The sequence below is a fragment of the Equus przewalskii genome, chromosome 21 (genome assembly GCF_037783145.1).
Source record: "Equus przewalskii isolate Varuska chromosome 21, EquPr2, whole genome shotgun sequence".
Lineage (NCBI taxonomy): Eukaryota > Metazoa > Chordata > Mammalia > Perissodactyla > Equidae > Equus > Equus przewalskii.
In genome coordinates, this window is record NC_091851.1 from 37,757,511 (window position 1) to 37,772,957 (window position 15,447).

Sequence of the window (15,447 nt, forward strand, 5' to 3'; positions counted from 1 at the left end):
TCTAATTTTCTCATCTTTTCTATCTGACTTTCCACCTTGCCATTTTTCTGCTCTTTTCAAAGCTTTGCCTCAATTTTACTCAGCTCTTCTTTTAATTATCATTTCTGCTCTTATATTTTTAATTTTCAAGAGTCCTTTTTATTTTCTGAACATTTATTTCTTACAGTACACTCCTGCTTCACGTCTGCGATCCTTTCTCTCTTCCCCTTGAGGATATGGACGGTTGTTTTAAGTTTTCTTCTCCCAGCATAGTCTGTTTCTTCCGATGTGCTGCTGCCTGTTTGTTCTAAGCTCCAGGAATCCTCAAAATATTAAAGGTGGGGCGCTAGTCAGCGCGCTAGAAGGGCCTGGCCTGAGGTTCCTCCTCGTGGGGTCTTCTGGCTGGAGGTCTGGTTTGGTCCAGATTCCCCAGAGAAGTCTATTCTAATCTCCTGCCAGAATGGGACGATCCTTGCTACAAGCATCCTGGAACTGAGGAGGAGAGCACGGCGAGGGGTACCCTAAACCGTGCCAGGTGTCTCCAAGTTGAGGGACGCTGTCTTACCACCTCCAGAGGTTGTCACGTCTCCAGTCCTTCGCCAGGACGGAGAAGGGGACCTGGGTATCTGATCACTTTCTAAAGAGCTCTCAGCCAACCTTTATCTTAGCTGCCACCTTTATTCTTACCTCCGAAAATACGTCTACTGCTAACTGCTGAGCGTCTGAGGGATTTCGGAGTATAACCAGGCGGTGGCTGGCTTTCCCTGCTGCCACGTTAGCAGTCAGTTTTCTTGGGTCTGTTAAGTCCTTTATCACTGGTCCATCTGCTTTCCTGCTTCGCACAATTTTTTGCTGTGGTCTCTTTTCTTGTACTCCTCACTCTTAAGATTTTATGCCATTAATCACACACCCCCCCTCTTTACTGTCCTTTTAGTGGGCTTATGAGAGTGAAGCAGGTGCCTTTTCCCTGGGGGACTAACAGTGGACTAGAAGGGGGCTCTCCAACCTCTTAGTTTTTTACAGATAAAGACACTGAGGCACCACGTACACAACTCATAAAGAGGCTTGCCCAGCGCATGACAGAGATCCGGCTAACCTCTGGGTTAGCGATCTTTCCATTACACTGTACTAAAATTTCTCTCACCAATCCTTCTGGATTCATGCTGATTCTATGAAAATTAAAACTTCCTATTCAAATTCACTTGCACTCTGGAATTCTGGAATCTTCAACTCAGGTATTTTTTAAAAAGCACTATGAGAGGGTTTCCGAGAATCAAATGGCTAACACAGTGAATCCTTTTGTCCAGGCACATGGCTGCCTTCTCCACAAGTGCTCAGAGGACGAAGCTCCATAAGGAACTCGAAGAGAACTTGAAGTCTCTTAACCAGGGAGGAAAGGAACAGAATACTTCTGTCCTTTTTGGTTGGAGCTTTCCTGAAAAACACTAGGTCTGCATTTATATAAAGACGTAAACCAAGTCAGCATGAACCCTGTTGGCAAAATCACATTTACACAGAAACGAGCCCCCAGCCCTCAGCTCACACTTGCGCACCTGTCCTACGACAGGTGTGCTAGGCTGACCCTTCTCTGAAGGCGTTAACGCTTCACAGAGCTGCAGCAAGAACCTCCAGTACTAATCACTCTCTCAATGATTCTGATTTTGCTTAATTATATACACATATTTAGTACAAAAAAAACAATTCTCTTTAAGAAAAAGATTAACGGTTTTCATGTGTACTAGAAAATGTGTAAGGCTCTGCTGTGCATGTGTGTGGAGGGGGAAGCTGGTCAGAGAGAGCATCACAGCAATTACATTTGCCTAGAAGGCAAAGAAATTCCCAGAGGTATTATAATAAGCATTTTCATAAGCAAATCAACAAAAACAGAAGAGAACAGCAATTCTGGGCAATGACAGAACCAAGACCTGAACAAAAAATCCGAAGCAACAGGCGGGAGCGAGATAAGACGCTCTCTCGCCCTAACAACCCTAGACTCTACTCCTGGGCCTGTCTGATGACGCAAATAAAGTCCTTTCTACTTCCTTCAAACACTGAAAGCATAAGCCTGGTAGCAACTAGCATGAAACAAAACAAGACAAAACAAAGCACTACTTACTTTCTCCTTCTGATGACTAAATTAATAATGTCATTAAAAAAAAAAAACCCTCAAGTACACAACTCCTGAGTGGACGTCCGCCACAGCCTGGCCCTTAAACTCCTGCCCTTTTTTGGGGGGGTGAAAAAACCCCTACTCTCTTCATTTCTAACTTGAAGTTCTTTACATACAAATTTAAATAGAACCTACTTTCTCGGCAGCAGTAGAAATTTTTTAAAGCAGTAAAAGAGGCAGAGGAAATTAACTGCTCACGCGCTGGCAGAACTGCGCGTGGTTTTGTGGGGTCCCCGTTCTTTTGTCCTCCAGCAGCCTAGAAACGGGCGACGGCACCGCACGCTCCCCTCGAGGACCCAAACACCAACCTCTCACTCTGCTAAAGCGGAGGAGGGAAGCGCTGAAAGAAAAGACCAGCATGCCGTATTTCTATGGCCACGATTTTATTTATTTATTTTTTAAAGATTTTATTTTTTTCCTTTTTCTCCCCAAAGCCCCCCAGTACATAGTTGTATATTCTTCGTTGTGGGTCCTTCTAGTTGTGGCATGTGGGGCGCTGCCTCAGCGTGGCTCGATGAGCAGTGTCATGTCCGCGCCTAGGATTCGAACCAACGAAACACTGGGCCGCCTGCAGCGGAGCGCGTGAACTTAACCACTCGGCCACGGGGCCAGCCCCCATGATTTTATTTTTTAACTTTAATCTGTTTCGAATCAGGACATGTTCTTCCAGCAAGGGAAGGAGAGGGCAAAGAAGGCAGCTGCTCTGAGAGGCATGAAACGGGGAAACAGCAGACATCCCTCCTCGCCACAGATTCCAAGGGCTGCTTGTTCGACTCTGCTTTACATGGTGGCTCAGCAAGCTTGTGTGCACGCTGGAATCACCCAGGAAGCTTTGAAAAATTCTCTAATGCCCAGGCTGCACCCCAGGCTAATTACATAAGAACCTCTGGGGGTGGGGAGCAGGCACCGGTATTTTTTAAAGCCCCCTCCACCCTGGGGGATTACAATGTGCCCTCAGGTTGACATGGCCATCCCACTCCTCAGGGGGTGGCAAAAATCTGCTTTCTCCCTTAACTTCCCAAATCCAGTTGAGCAGGGACTGGAAAATGCTAACAGATTCCAGAAAGAACCACCACTTTCCCCCTCTTCCATCTGAGAAAAGACCAAACAATTTCCTCTCTGCTTGAAAAACGTGGAAATTTATATACACTAGAAAGATGGCATCGGGACAAGTATCCGGGAGATATAAAGAATTCGCCTTCTTCAAGAGCTGGCATGCTCAAGGATGACTACCTGCTGGGACAGGAGACCTAAGACGGCTACGGACTGAGCATCTAAACAGCAGAGAGAAGGGGGTCAAGAACATCAATCTGGCAACGACTTTATTCATTTTACTTGCCCACGGCCACAGATCTGTTTTGAAGGATGTGAGCAACTGAATATTCTTCTGAGCAAGTGACTAGCAGGGGATTGGGCCATAAGTGTGGCGAGGTTTGTGTGCACGTGCGTGTGCGTGCGTGTAAACAGGTAAGAAATCTCCCTCCGGTTAAAAGTTACTAGGTAGAATGGCATCTGGAAATTCATATTTAAGAATGAGAAATGCCAGGCCACTCAACCACTCCCTGCATCTATAAAACTAAGTGGCTGGACTGGAAGAACCCAGAGAATTCTCTTCTGATGTCAGTATTCTCTTGAGTGTTTCCCCTCACTGCTCACACAAGGTTTCGCAGGATTCACAATTTCCTATACCAAAGGCTTTCAGTGACAACAAGAAGCTTCTCCAGGGTTATTACCTCAGGCTGATATCCAGGCTCACGGTCCTGATCCCCCAAAGAACATTCTTATTAGACAATCACCACTTTAGCTTTCAAGGATAAAGAAAGCTAGCATTACTGAAATGTCACACTAAGCTTTTTAGTGACACTTGGCCTAATGAAGGCCTTTGAATGTGAGGGTGTGCCACGGCCCTATTTCCGGGGTGGGGCGGCAGAGCTGAGGGACTGCTTCAGTCCAGGATGCTCTCATCGAGCCCACAGTGCTCCGGGCAGGAGTGGCCGGGTCAGAGGTGGCGGTCATCTGGCTATCTCAGCAGTTTGAGGCCCAGAACACCCTCTTTAGCTGTGCTAGGCAGAGAATTACTTTGAAATGAGTAAAAATGGGTTTTTACTGGATACACTCCCAATGAAATATTTCCTCTTTCATACTTACCTGCCAAGGATGTGCCAATAACATAGGAGCCAAACAAGACGGGAATCTCAGAATTACATCACAACACTTAAAATGTGTTTTCCTGTTAAATCTCGTCACCCACCCAAAAGTCATTTACTGAGTGCTTCCTATGTGCTGGGCAGCGCACAGGTACTGGGGATACAAAGACGACAGAGGCACGAGGGCACTGCTGGGATGCAGAGGACAGGCACTGGGCTCAGTCAGCAAAGCCCAGCTCCACTGCTCGAGTCCCGTACGTCCCGTGTGCCTTGACCCCTTCACCCCTGAAATGGGGACACAGGAGCTACCTTATTGAGTTCTTGTGAGGACTCCACGCGAGAACGCAAGTAGTGTCTACCACATAGGAACACAGCCCCCGAGGGCAATGGATATAGACATATTAAACACAAAACGGATGATTATTCCACCGGAGGGATGCTAGGAAGAACGATTTCTGACTACGGTAATTTGAGAATAAACTCACGCAAAGTCATAGTAACTCGTCCCTGGATATGCCTTCCAAGGGTGAAACTCACCTCGGTGCTGCTTTCAAGGACAACACCCCCTCAGGTTAGTGAGATCCCAACAATTCGGTGAAATCCTGTGTTGTAAAACCAGCAGCGCAGCAGGGAGGGGGCCCTGCTTGGTACCCGTCTGACTTCTGAGGGAGAACAGACTACCTCGCCCAATGCCCAGACGGAAGTTCATCCAGCCTCGGAGAGGCACAAACACTTGGACTGGATCAAGGTCACAACAGCACAAATGCTCCTTTATCCAGAGTGATACAGGGCCAAGAGCTCTGGAACGGACGGCAGAGGACTCCCTGGTTTCGTTACACAACCAGAAGCAGGTTAGGGCAGGGTTTAGGGCAAGTCACATGACCAAGCCACTCCAACTCCCCCCAAATTATCTGCACTACATGTGAAAAATGGAAATAACGTACAATCCTGCCTACCTGACCGAGCCATACTGGAGTTACACGAGACAAGATGTGTGGGGATCATGAGCAAAACCTGACACTACACACACTGAATTAGGAAAGAGAAATGTGCTCAGCCTTCTCCCCTGACTTTGGGAACTGCAGGGACTCCTGTCCAGGTGTGGGTCAGAGCTCAGGCAGTCTGTCCCCTGAGAAGACAATCTGGCTAAAAAGCTCTGAAAAGTCGATCACTTGCCCTCTGCAATCAAGAAGAAAGGAAGCCCCAAAGCTCATCAGTTTGCTGACGATGCTCCTTCGCTGCTGCTAAGCTGGCCAGGCGGACAGACTGATAAATTAGGATGTGGTCAATTCTTTTAAGGATGTAACTTCCCTTTGAGAGGCAATGATTTCTTTGAGATCCCAAGCACCACAGAGAAATTCTCATCTGCAACGCTTGCAAAGCAATTTCACATTCTAGAGTGAGCTCCGGACAATCTTAGAACTTCCAGAGGAGAAGAGAGGACTGATTTGGAGGAAAGAATATTTTTTAAAATATACATATTTTATAATACTATGCCTGAGTGAAATCACTAAGAAACCACAGGAAAGCACATTAGTCTTCAGTAAAAGGCAAACCATGAATGCTTAGCAAGATGAAATTTCAGAATCTATTTTTTTAATAAAAACCATCCAGCGCCAGACTGGAGAAGGCGCACGACAGTCCCACTTAACCATCCGGAAATAGTTCCTATGTTCAATTTTTGGAAGAGTTAAAAAGAGAGACATAAAAAAGACAACTTTCTCTCAAAGGTGAAGAACTTGCCATATACAGTCTTTTATAAAAATAAAGTCAAAACCATGATTCAGGAACAAGTTCTTACAATGTTAGGCAAGCCATCTAAACTCGGTGTTCTTTTTTCCTCTTCATATAATTAGTGCTTATAGATAACAAAAGTCACAGGCAAAAGTTCCAAAGATTGAGGCAGAAACGCTCACTCTTGCATCCATCATTGCTATGTTTAGCTGAACAGTTTGAAAAGCTTTCTTCAAAGCCGAATGAGTCCAACCACCAAACTCGGCCACTTGCTGGAATTAAACCAGAGGATGAACACCATACCAGGTACTGGAGGCAGGCCAGGAGACCTATTAAACTTCCTCCAGGAGTTGCTTTTACAGCTATAATCTGTAGAAACTGTCCTGGATTACACGATCATTACAACATGGAAATTTGGTAAGTTTCAGCTAAAACATTCACCAACAACAAGGTAAACAAGTCCCACTGGGCTGAACAAATTCGAGTAGAGTCTAACAGTAAGAACAGAGTCGGAACAACTCGTCCTGTGTGGCAACCAGGGCCAGACTAGCTTTGAAAATACCATGCACCGCCACCGCCACTGTGAGCACCGCCACATGCAACTCAAAAAACAAGACAACAAAACAATTTCACAAAAAAAATTTTATGTTAAGCCATAAAAGAAGTAAAAGGAAGTCCAACTAAGTTCTGTTTTCCTCATTGGCTGTACGATACATTTTTTTGAAATCAAATATCAAACTATTTCCAGAAACAGCTTTTGGCGCTCCTGTTTTGCTGGTGTCCCAATATACGCTTAATCGCCTACAGGGGCAACTACACCGGAAAAATGGGTCTTGAAAGATATATATTCCTTACCTCCCCCTCCCTGAAAAGTATTAAGAGAGAAAACGGAGGCAAAACAAACAAGGATTCACTTTGCAAGCCTTTCTTTTTTAGTGATAAGGTAAGACACAGCCAAACTTCCCCTCATTTACAATACACTTTTTTCCCCATCAAAAATAATTATTTGAACCAAATTTACCTCTCCCGGGAGGAAACATTCTAATCAGACCACCTCTTTAGTAAAACATACCTGAGTCATTTACGCTGCTATTCCTCTTGGCATAGGCACTGCGAACCACCTGCTCATACACCTGAGCGCCTATCGTTCTCATGTTGTCCCGGATCAGAATGCCTTGCGCTTGCATCATGAAGAGGTAGGTGTTCACTGCGGGAAACAGAAGGGACGGAAAAAAGAGGCGAATTGAAAGCAATCATTAAAACAAAACAAACAAAAATGCACAGAACTTTGAGTTTGTTTTTTTTATTTTTAAAAGCTCTTTCAGCTCTAAAACCCTATAAATGCCATGACTATTTTCCATACCGGGTTCTACGTTTTCAGGACACCAGCATGCCCGTGGGTAGCTACAGGACTCAGAGGAGAACTGCAATAATTGGCAGTATTAGAAAAGCCATAAATTTAAAATAATCTATTCCCCCAGGTCTTCAAACACCCAATCTGTAGTCTAGCGCTGTGGCGATCAGAAAGACCTTTACAGATCAATCACAACATTTCTAAAAAGATCTTTGCTCTCGTTAGGTTCACCTTCTCAGTACGATATAGTCAGAGAGCAGACAGCCCTGACGGCTCTGCCTACTGCAAACTCTCAGATCTCGCTCTGGTCTCAGCAACCTTTGGAAAGCGCTGGACTAAGGCTCCAGCTACTTTTCTCTGGGGATTTGGAGACAAAAAGAAGATAACAAAGGAATGTCAGCAATTCTTCCTAACCACCCACCCCGGCCCCAAAGTCCAAAGCTAGGGGAAAACAGCAGACAGATTGGTCCAAGCGTCAAAATACATTCCCTTCACAATATATACGAATATCGAATCGTTGTGCTGTACACCTGAAACCAATGTGAAATGTCAATTACATCTCAATAGAAACAAAACAAGAAAGGTATTCTTAACAGATGACTTTTCAGATTAACCATCCAATCGCCGCCACCCTTCGAGAGTGATCTCCACTTGGGTTTTCTTCAAGTCTCTCTACGATATAAAACTAGGAGATCATAAACACAAACGAATATAATTCCTGTATTTCACTTGCAATCTCAAATACTATGCCATCTATTTTCAAGAAACTGCAAGGTTTAGCAACACAGCTTCTTAAGCAGACACTCTAATTTACTCACTTTCCCTTCCCCACTGTGAAAGGGGGATGTCTGAGAGGGGCGGCACATTTACTAATCCAAACTCTCGTGTGTGTTAGGGACCATCAGAACACTTGGCTGACCTCCGCCAGGCCCCAGGCAGGCACTCAACCAAGGCCGTGGGCTGCGCCTCCAGACTCAATATACATGGCCTCAGGCTGTCCTGGCTCTTCAACAAGACACACTTTGTTGATGCTGCTTCATCATCATCATCACAGTGTCCTGCACATAATGGGCAGTAGGTAACGACTAAATGGATGAAGCTTACAAGTCAATTTATTTCAAGCTATTGTGTTTGGTGTGTGTACTGGTGACAGCGGTGTGGATGGGGACAAACCAACTGGTACAACACTCAATGCGAAAACTCCAGGTGGCCCACGTTAAACAGGGACATAAAATCTCTTGAAAGATTTCAAACCATCTCTCAGGTATATCCTGAGCCATAAAACAGCAAACAAAAGAAGGCAGCGTTCAGAACGCTTTCAGAAATGAGGGAGCTTCAAATTGGGCCTCGCACCAACTGCAAGACAGACACGCTCACCTTCTGGCATCAGGAGAGAACAGATCAGACAGAGTGTTTATTCTCTACGGCTAGAAAAAGTTATGGAAAAAGACAGCTTCAAATCCTCAAAAAAGCGCAATTCTGTGAAGCCTCTGAAAGCAAGTTCCATCTCATTTTCTGCTTATAGCAGGTGGCCCAGGGCCCAATCACACCAGGTGGGGGGCCCACAAACTTCCATTAACCCTAAGATTTAAACTTCATCCAGCGTCAAATTTCTGATGTGGCTCTGAGGTATTTTTTCTAATTTGGCTCAATAGTATATAATCAGCCCTGGAATCTTCCTTCCATCCCCAACGTACCACTAAACCAGCTGTCCTCAACACCAGAAGGGCAACATTGACTGGACACTGTGTGAAGCAGTCAGGCGGGCGCTGCCAAGAACATGCCACCTCCCTTCTCCCCAGTTCCAGCCTTCTCTGTGTTTGTCTCCTCCACTGCCAAGGACACTGTTGTCAGCCCCTCTTTTAAATACCCTCCCTTTCTTTAGTTCCTGAATCCCACCCGTAGGATTCCTCTAGGGCAGTTCTCAAACGTTTCCCTGCCTGTCACCTGGACAGCGTTGACTGGCCCGGTGTGTCTGAGGGGGGCCGATGAATTTGCCTGTGTAACAAGCTCACAGGCGACAGCAATAGGGCTGGTCTGTGGACTTCTCCAGAACCACTGCCCTAGGGAACTTCAGCTACACAATCAATAATACTAAGTAACATTTATTGAGCACCGAACTACACAATTCTTTATCTCATTTACTCCTTACATATATCCTAAAAGGCAAATAATTCTATCCAGTTTGCAGTCAACTTCTGGGCTTCCGTTTCTCCATGGAGCTTTACCAAAGTCAACTGAGGGATGCATTTGAACCAGGTGGATCTGTGCTCCAACCACTAAGCTTTAAAACCTCGCACACTCGTGTTCTAGCCACAACTTCCCCCCAAAGGTTTCAAGCACTCACGTAGCTTAAGTGATTGCTCTTAAGGAGATGCTGTGTCTCCTACACGAGCTGACAGACGGATCTTTCCTAATCACAGATTTACCCCCACTGCTGCTGCTCAAAAGCTTTCCACGTCTCTCGCCTTCACCGCTGAGCTCCTGCTCTCCCTCCCGCCACGCAATCTTATTAATCCTCCAAACCCCAGTTCACATACTTTCCAGTCTTCCTCTTCTCAAATTTCTGTGGTGCCATTACAGATTATCAAAACTCTGCCATTTATTTATATTTTGTCTTAGTGGCTAACAATTGCCTTGTGTTAGTCTTGTCATTCAACAAATCTACATAAACCACATATTATTAATGTTTTTCCTAATCATACACAGGAATTTGCACAATGCTAAAAAAATAAAAGGCCGAGGAACCAAATTTTGCAAAACAAAAGCAAATAATCACAAATTCATAGACTGGGGGCTGGATGAGATCTTAAAGCACACCTTCCAACACTATCTCATGCTTTCACATCACCCAAAACTACGCCTTCTAAGAACCCGGAGTCAGGATGTAAAATACAGCCATCTTCAAAGAAAATTCTACTTTGGGTTGGGTCCAAAACGTTTTCCAGTCACTCTGACCTACTGGTTCTCATTCTGTCCCTCGACGGAACTGTCAGATTCCATCCGCACGCTGCAGATGCTGGAGGGCAGGCATTCGGTCTCCCTCCACCCTCACCTCTGCGCCACCTAACCTTCCCCTGCACCCCCGGAATAAAACATCCCACTTCCTTTGGGTGCCCTTCCCATGGTATCGGCTCCACTTCCCTCCCCTTCCTGGCTGCTCTCCTCTGGACACTGGCAGTCGACACCTGACAGAGAGCGGTGCCCAAGCTGGTGGAATGGTCCAGGTACAGTCTGATGGGCCCAGAAGCAAGCAGAACCGCCAGCAGCCCGGCTGCATCTCTCACCGAGGCGCTGTCCACTCGATCCCCCTCTTGGGGATTCAGGGTGCACAATAACTCAAGGCCCAAGCGATTCTGCAACAGATGTTCAATCATCAAACCCGCTATTCCCTAGACCAGCCTTTTCTCCCTGCAGAACCCACTTGGGGACGTTCTCTTTTGGATATTCTAGTAACAGAATTTAAAACTCGCATTACACGGTAGGTAACCCATCGATAATTGCTGAATGTTGTTGGTAAATAGCAGTCATACCATATTACTGATGCACAGTGAGCTTGCCGGGGGCAAGATCCTCACTCTTTTTAGATGCACTGCTGTGAAGCTGCCCTGCTCCCGTTGCGTGTTCATGCAGCTGGTTATATAGATCAGACCGCAGGACCTCAACAAGTGTCCCTATTAAAAGTCTGGTTACTAAATTTAGCCCACGGCTCAGCCTGAAGGAGGAAGCGTATATGCGCGCACCCCCGCCCCCTTCAATCTAAATGATCTCGTGGAAAATTCACATCTTCGTGAAGCAGATGTCATCTTGATTCTTGTTTCAGATAAGGAAGTCAAGTCTTCCAGAAGTCATTGCCCCAAGGTCACCCGGTTGGTGAAGTCAGAAACAGAGAGGACTGAGGAGAGGTGTGGGACAGCATTTTGATGAGCTCTACTTTGAAAAACAGGACCTCCCAATGCCGCGGCCCCGAGCATCGGCGGCTGAATCACGGCCAAAACCCAAATCTCAAGTGGCGCACAGCTGTTAACTCCTCCACTGAGTCAACAAGTATCCGCTGGGCCTCTGCTTTCCACACGCAGCACCAGGCCACCGGGCAAGGAAGACAGAGTAAGCATGGCACAATTCAGCAAGAAATTATAATGCAGTGTGATCAAGGCTAAAATAGGATTTACTACGAACTCGGGTTTATTAACAACTTTTTTATACTTTCATGAGAAATCGTAATTATTATCCAGCCCCAATATCTACATTGAGGGATCTCTTATGACCATAATTCCGTGGAGAAAAATAAGCCCCTTTCAGGTTTACGTAATGGGAAATTTACATCCAGATGCCAACGTAAGCAGCCTGGGGCCATGGCTTTAACCGGAGAGTTTCCGGGAGCAAAGCCCGGGTCCCCTAACAGGAAGACACTCTCCTCCTCCTCACTGGAATTCCAGGCAGCCTCCACATGCTTATGAATCAGGGAACACGATTTTCACTTGAACACATGCACTAATAAAGGACTCTGACTCATAAAAATTCCTCACAAGATAGTGAAATCTGACATTCCAGATTAGGAATAAAATAATTTGACACAGTGAACTCAAGAGGAAAAGACAGAATTACAAGTTTCTATATACTTAAGAGTTCATAATTTTTTATCCTAAACATGGGTATCCTTAATGTTTGTTACATCTGGTGTGGTAAGCTAAAAGAGAATTAAGTAGAAAAAAGAAAGCCACTCCTTTCCTGACCAATCTTTAAAATTTGTGTCTTACCCTCAACGTCCAAATGCCCTAGAACACGCACATGCACACGCGCGCGCACGTGCGCGCACCAACACACGCGCGCACTAAACATTTTCTTATTTGTCTTGTCTAGTGTAATCTCCCTCCCTGGAGTGTGGGCCCCAGGAGGGCAAGGAGCCATGGCCCGGTGGCTAGAACAGTGTTTCTGAAACATGGAAGATGCACAACAAATATCTGAACCAACGAATATCTAAGTTGGGACAATTAATAATTCAGTCTTCTGAACTCAAGGGGCCCAAGGAGGCGTGGATTGTGGATTTCAAGCCTTTCCCTTGTATTAGCTCCCCACTCCTTTATGGGACGAACCCAAACGCTGTGAGTTAACCAGCTCCACTGCACCGATCTGCTCCTAGACAAGTTCAGCAATTGCTTTTTAGCAACTGAGCAGAACTGCCAGATAGATTACCTTTTCCCCAAAAAATGCTCTCTGGAACTCTCACTCCTCATGAAATTGTTGGGTTTTTTAACGTTCCTTAATATAATGCACAAGTTTATTCAAAACCTTGTGCAACATTATTTGTAACAGAAAAACATTGGGGAAAAACTACATGTCCGACCAAAGGAGACTGGCTGAATAAATTATTGTCCAGCCACATGGAAGGAGTACTATGAGGCCATAAAAAAGAATAAGGAACCATTCAAAATAACCCAAAGCTAGAAAGAATCCAGAGTTCCATCTACGGTAGAACAGATTAAATTTGTAGCCTATTTGAATCTTGGAATACTATACAGCAACAAGAACAAACATACCACAACTATATGCAACCACATGGATGAATCTCCCACACATCATGAACCAAGACACCAAACAGCACGCATGGTAGAATCCGCGTAAATAAGGTCCCAAAACAGGCACAACTAATCGACAGTGTCAGAAGCCAGGAGAATATCCTCGGGGACTTGGGGGAGAGTAGTAATCTTTTACTTCTTGACCTGGGTACTGGTTACATAGGGTATATTAACTTTGTAAAAATTCATTAAGCCATTAACTTATTTCGCACATATTAATATGTATGTTCTATCTCAATAAAATTTACCAAAAAAAAAAAAATGAGGAAAATCTATGAACAGATTTCTAGGAGATACTGTTAAGTGAAAAAAAGCCAAGGGCAATAGCGCACGCGTGTGTGTGTTATGTTACTATTTAAGAAATAAGGGGAAATTTTATACACACACATATTTTTATAGAAAGAAACATAGGAAAGGCAAACCAGGTAAAACATGTACCTACTATGTGCCAGGAACTACCCTCTAGTCTGTGGATAAAAAGATAATTGCAAATAAGATAGAGTCCTTGCCACGGTCTTCAGCGGAGGAGCCAGACAAGGAAAGCTGTAACTAGCCACGCTCTAGGGAGCACAGGAGAGTGGCTCCTACATCATATCGTGAGGGCAGGGGTCAGAAAACACTCTGAGGAAGAGGGGACTCTAGGATGCAAAGAGAGCTGAAATAGGAAAGGCAGAGCACAAGGGAAGAGGAAAGGCACAAAGGAGAAATACACTGCAGGAGCTAAAAGCAGTCCGGAAGGGCTGGAACGAAGGGCACGTGTGGCAAAAGCATGAGGAGACCAGAGAAACAGGCGGGAGCAGGACTGCAGACGGCTTTACGTGACATACTTAGGGGCCTGACGCTGAAGAAACGGTCCAGGATTACATTTCGGGCAGGTCAACGGTAGGTATCAATCAAAACAAGTAAATTCACCCCGCCTCAATTTCATGGCTCCAGAGGAAGGACTGAGCTTCTTAGTTCCCAGATCTAAGTTCCTTAAAGGAGGGACTCTCTGGATGAAGTGGATACGATTCTGTAAGCAGAGTCCGATCTGGTTCCTAAAAGCTACGTGTCCAAATCTCACCAAAGGCTGTATTTTTGCTCCACATGAAGCGGCAGGAGGAACCCCGTCTGCTAAATCTTGGAGCAAGCAGACGGGCTGGAGTGAGGACGTCAAGACATAAAGTGGGTACTACTAATACCACGCACGGCAGGGAGAGCTGGGGCACAGTGGGCCCCTGACAGTCAGCAAAGGGGCTGCCTCGTGTCCAGGTGGGCGCATCGGACGAGGCGTTCATCCCCTGGATTTCATCATATCGTATGCATCTTCGTGCTGAACACCCCTACAGACCACACAATGTGTGATTTATAACAGGGTCAAGTACATTCCAGAAAACACTGGAACAATCTATGGACCAGGGGTTGTACCCATTCATAGGTCCATGCTTTCAAAATAAAATAAAGGATAGGGGAAAGGGATAGAATATAAAGGGAGCAGAAGCAGAAAAGGAATAAATAGAAGACAGCAGGAGGGTTGCTCACTTTCCCTCCCCCATATGTAAGATACACCTATAACATTCAATAGGAATTAAAGAGAAACAAAGAACAGAAATGTGTCCTAGAACACTGAAGTTTGATTTTTGCCATGCTACAATATCTACAAAACCTGCACTACCTTTTTGGACCAATATTTTCCAAGAAAAACCAGAACCTGAAAACTAAGTGATCTCTGCTCCCAAAATCAGAGATTATCGGCGTTCACGGCTCTGCACGACAGGCACTCTGTAAGGAGTGAATGCACTTCTGCCTGGACAGAGGTGGATCCCTGTCAGCAGTCACACACTCACTGAGACCCTATGTGCCAGGGCCTCTCTAAACACCCACACGCGTGACCACGTCATCCCCGCATAAATCGAGCATGGTTATCACCTTCATTTCCAGATGAGGGGACTGACGTTTGCATGAGGAGTGTCACCACGTGGAGCCAAGACTTCACGTCTTTGTCCCCAGAGTCCAAGTTTCTAACCGATCTATCATCTCTCAGGCTCTCAATGCCCAGGAGTTCCTTGAATCCAAAGCCACCATTCCCACACTTCGCTTTCAGATTCCTTTTGTCTGCTCTTCACTGTCAACCTTATACACAATTGGCTTCCAATATTCCACTTCAGTGGTGAGTGCCAACGCTCATAACACAGTACGGTATGTCCTAAAGTTTTACTGAGTTTTATCAAAGTGTTCTAAGTTTGAAGCTCTACTGTGAATCCTGAATTTCTGCACTGCAGATCTACTTAAAATGTTGGATGGGGCCGGCCCCGTGGCCGAGTGGTTAAGTTCATGCGCTCTACTTCGGCAGCCCAGGGTTTCACCGGTTCAGATCCTGGGCGCAGACATGGCACACTGCTCAGTCAGGCCACGCTGAGGCGGCGTTCCACATGCCACAAGTAGGAGGACCCACAACTAAAACAGGCAACTATGTACTGGGGGGATTTGGAGAGAAAAAGCAAA

General features: G+C 45.6%; 1 protein-coding gene across 3 annotated transcripts in view; it reads right to left on the reverse strand.

The window, feature by feature from the left end:
- The window catches only part of B4GALT5 (beta-1,4-galactosyltransferase 5), a 70,118-nt gene that overhangs the window by 11,784 nt on the left and 42,887 nt on the right, over positions 1 to 15,447 (reverse strand). For all 3 annotated transcript variants that reach the window (XM_070589419.1, XM_070589421.1, XM_070589420.1), the window contains exon 2: positions 7,103 to 7,237. In XM_070589419.1, coding sequence (XP_070445520.1) covers positions 7,103 to 7,237 — 135 coding nt within the window. The remainder of the gene's footprint in view (positions 1 to 7,102; positions 7,238 to 15,447) is intronic.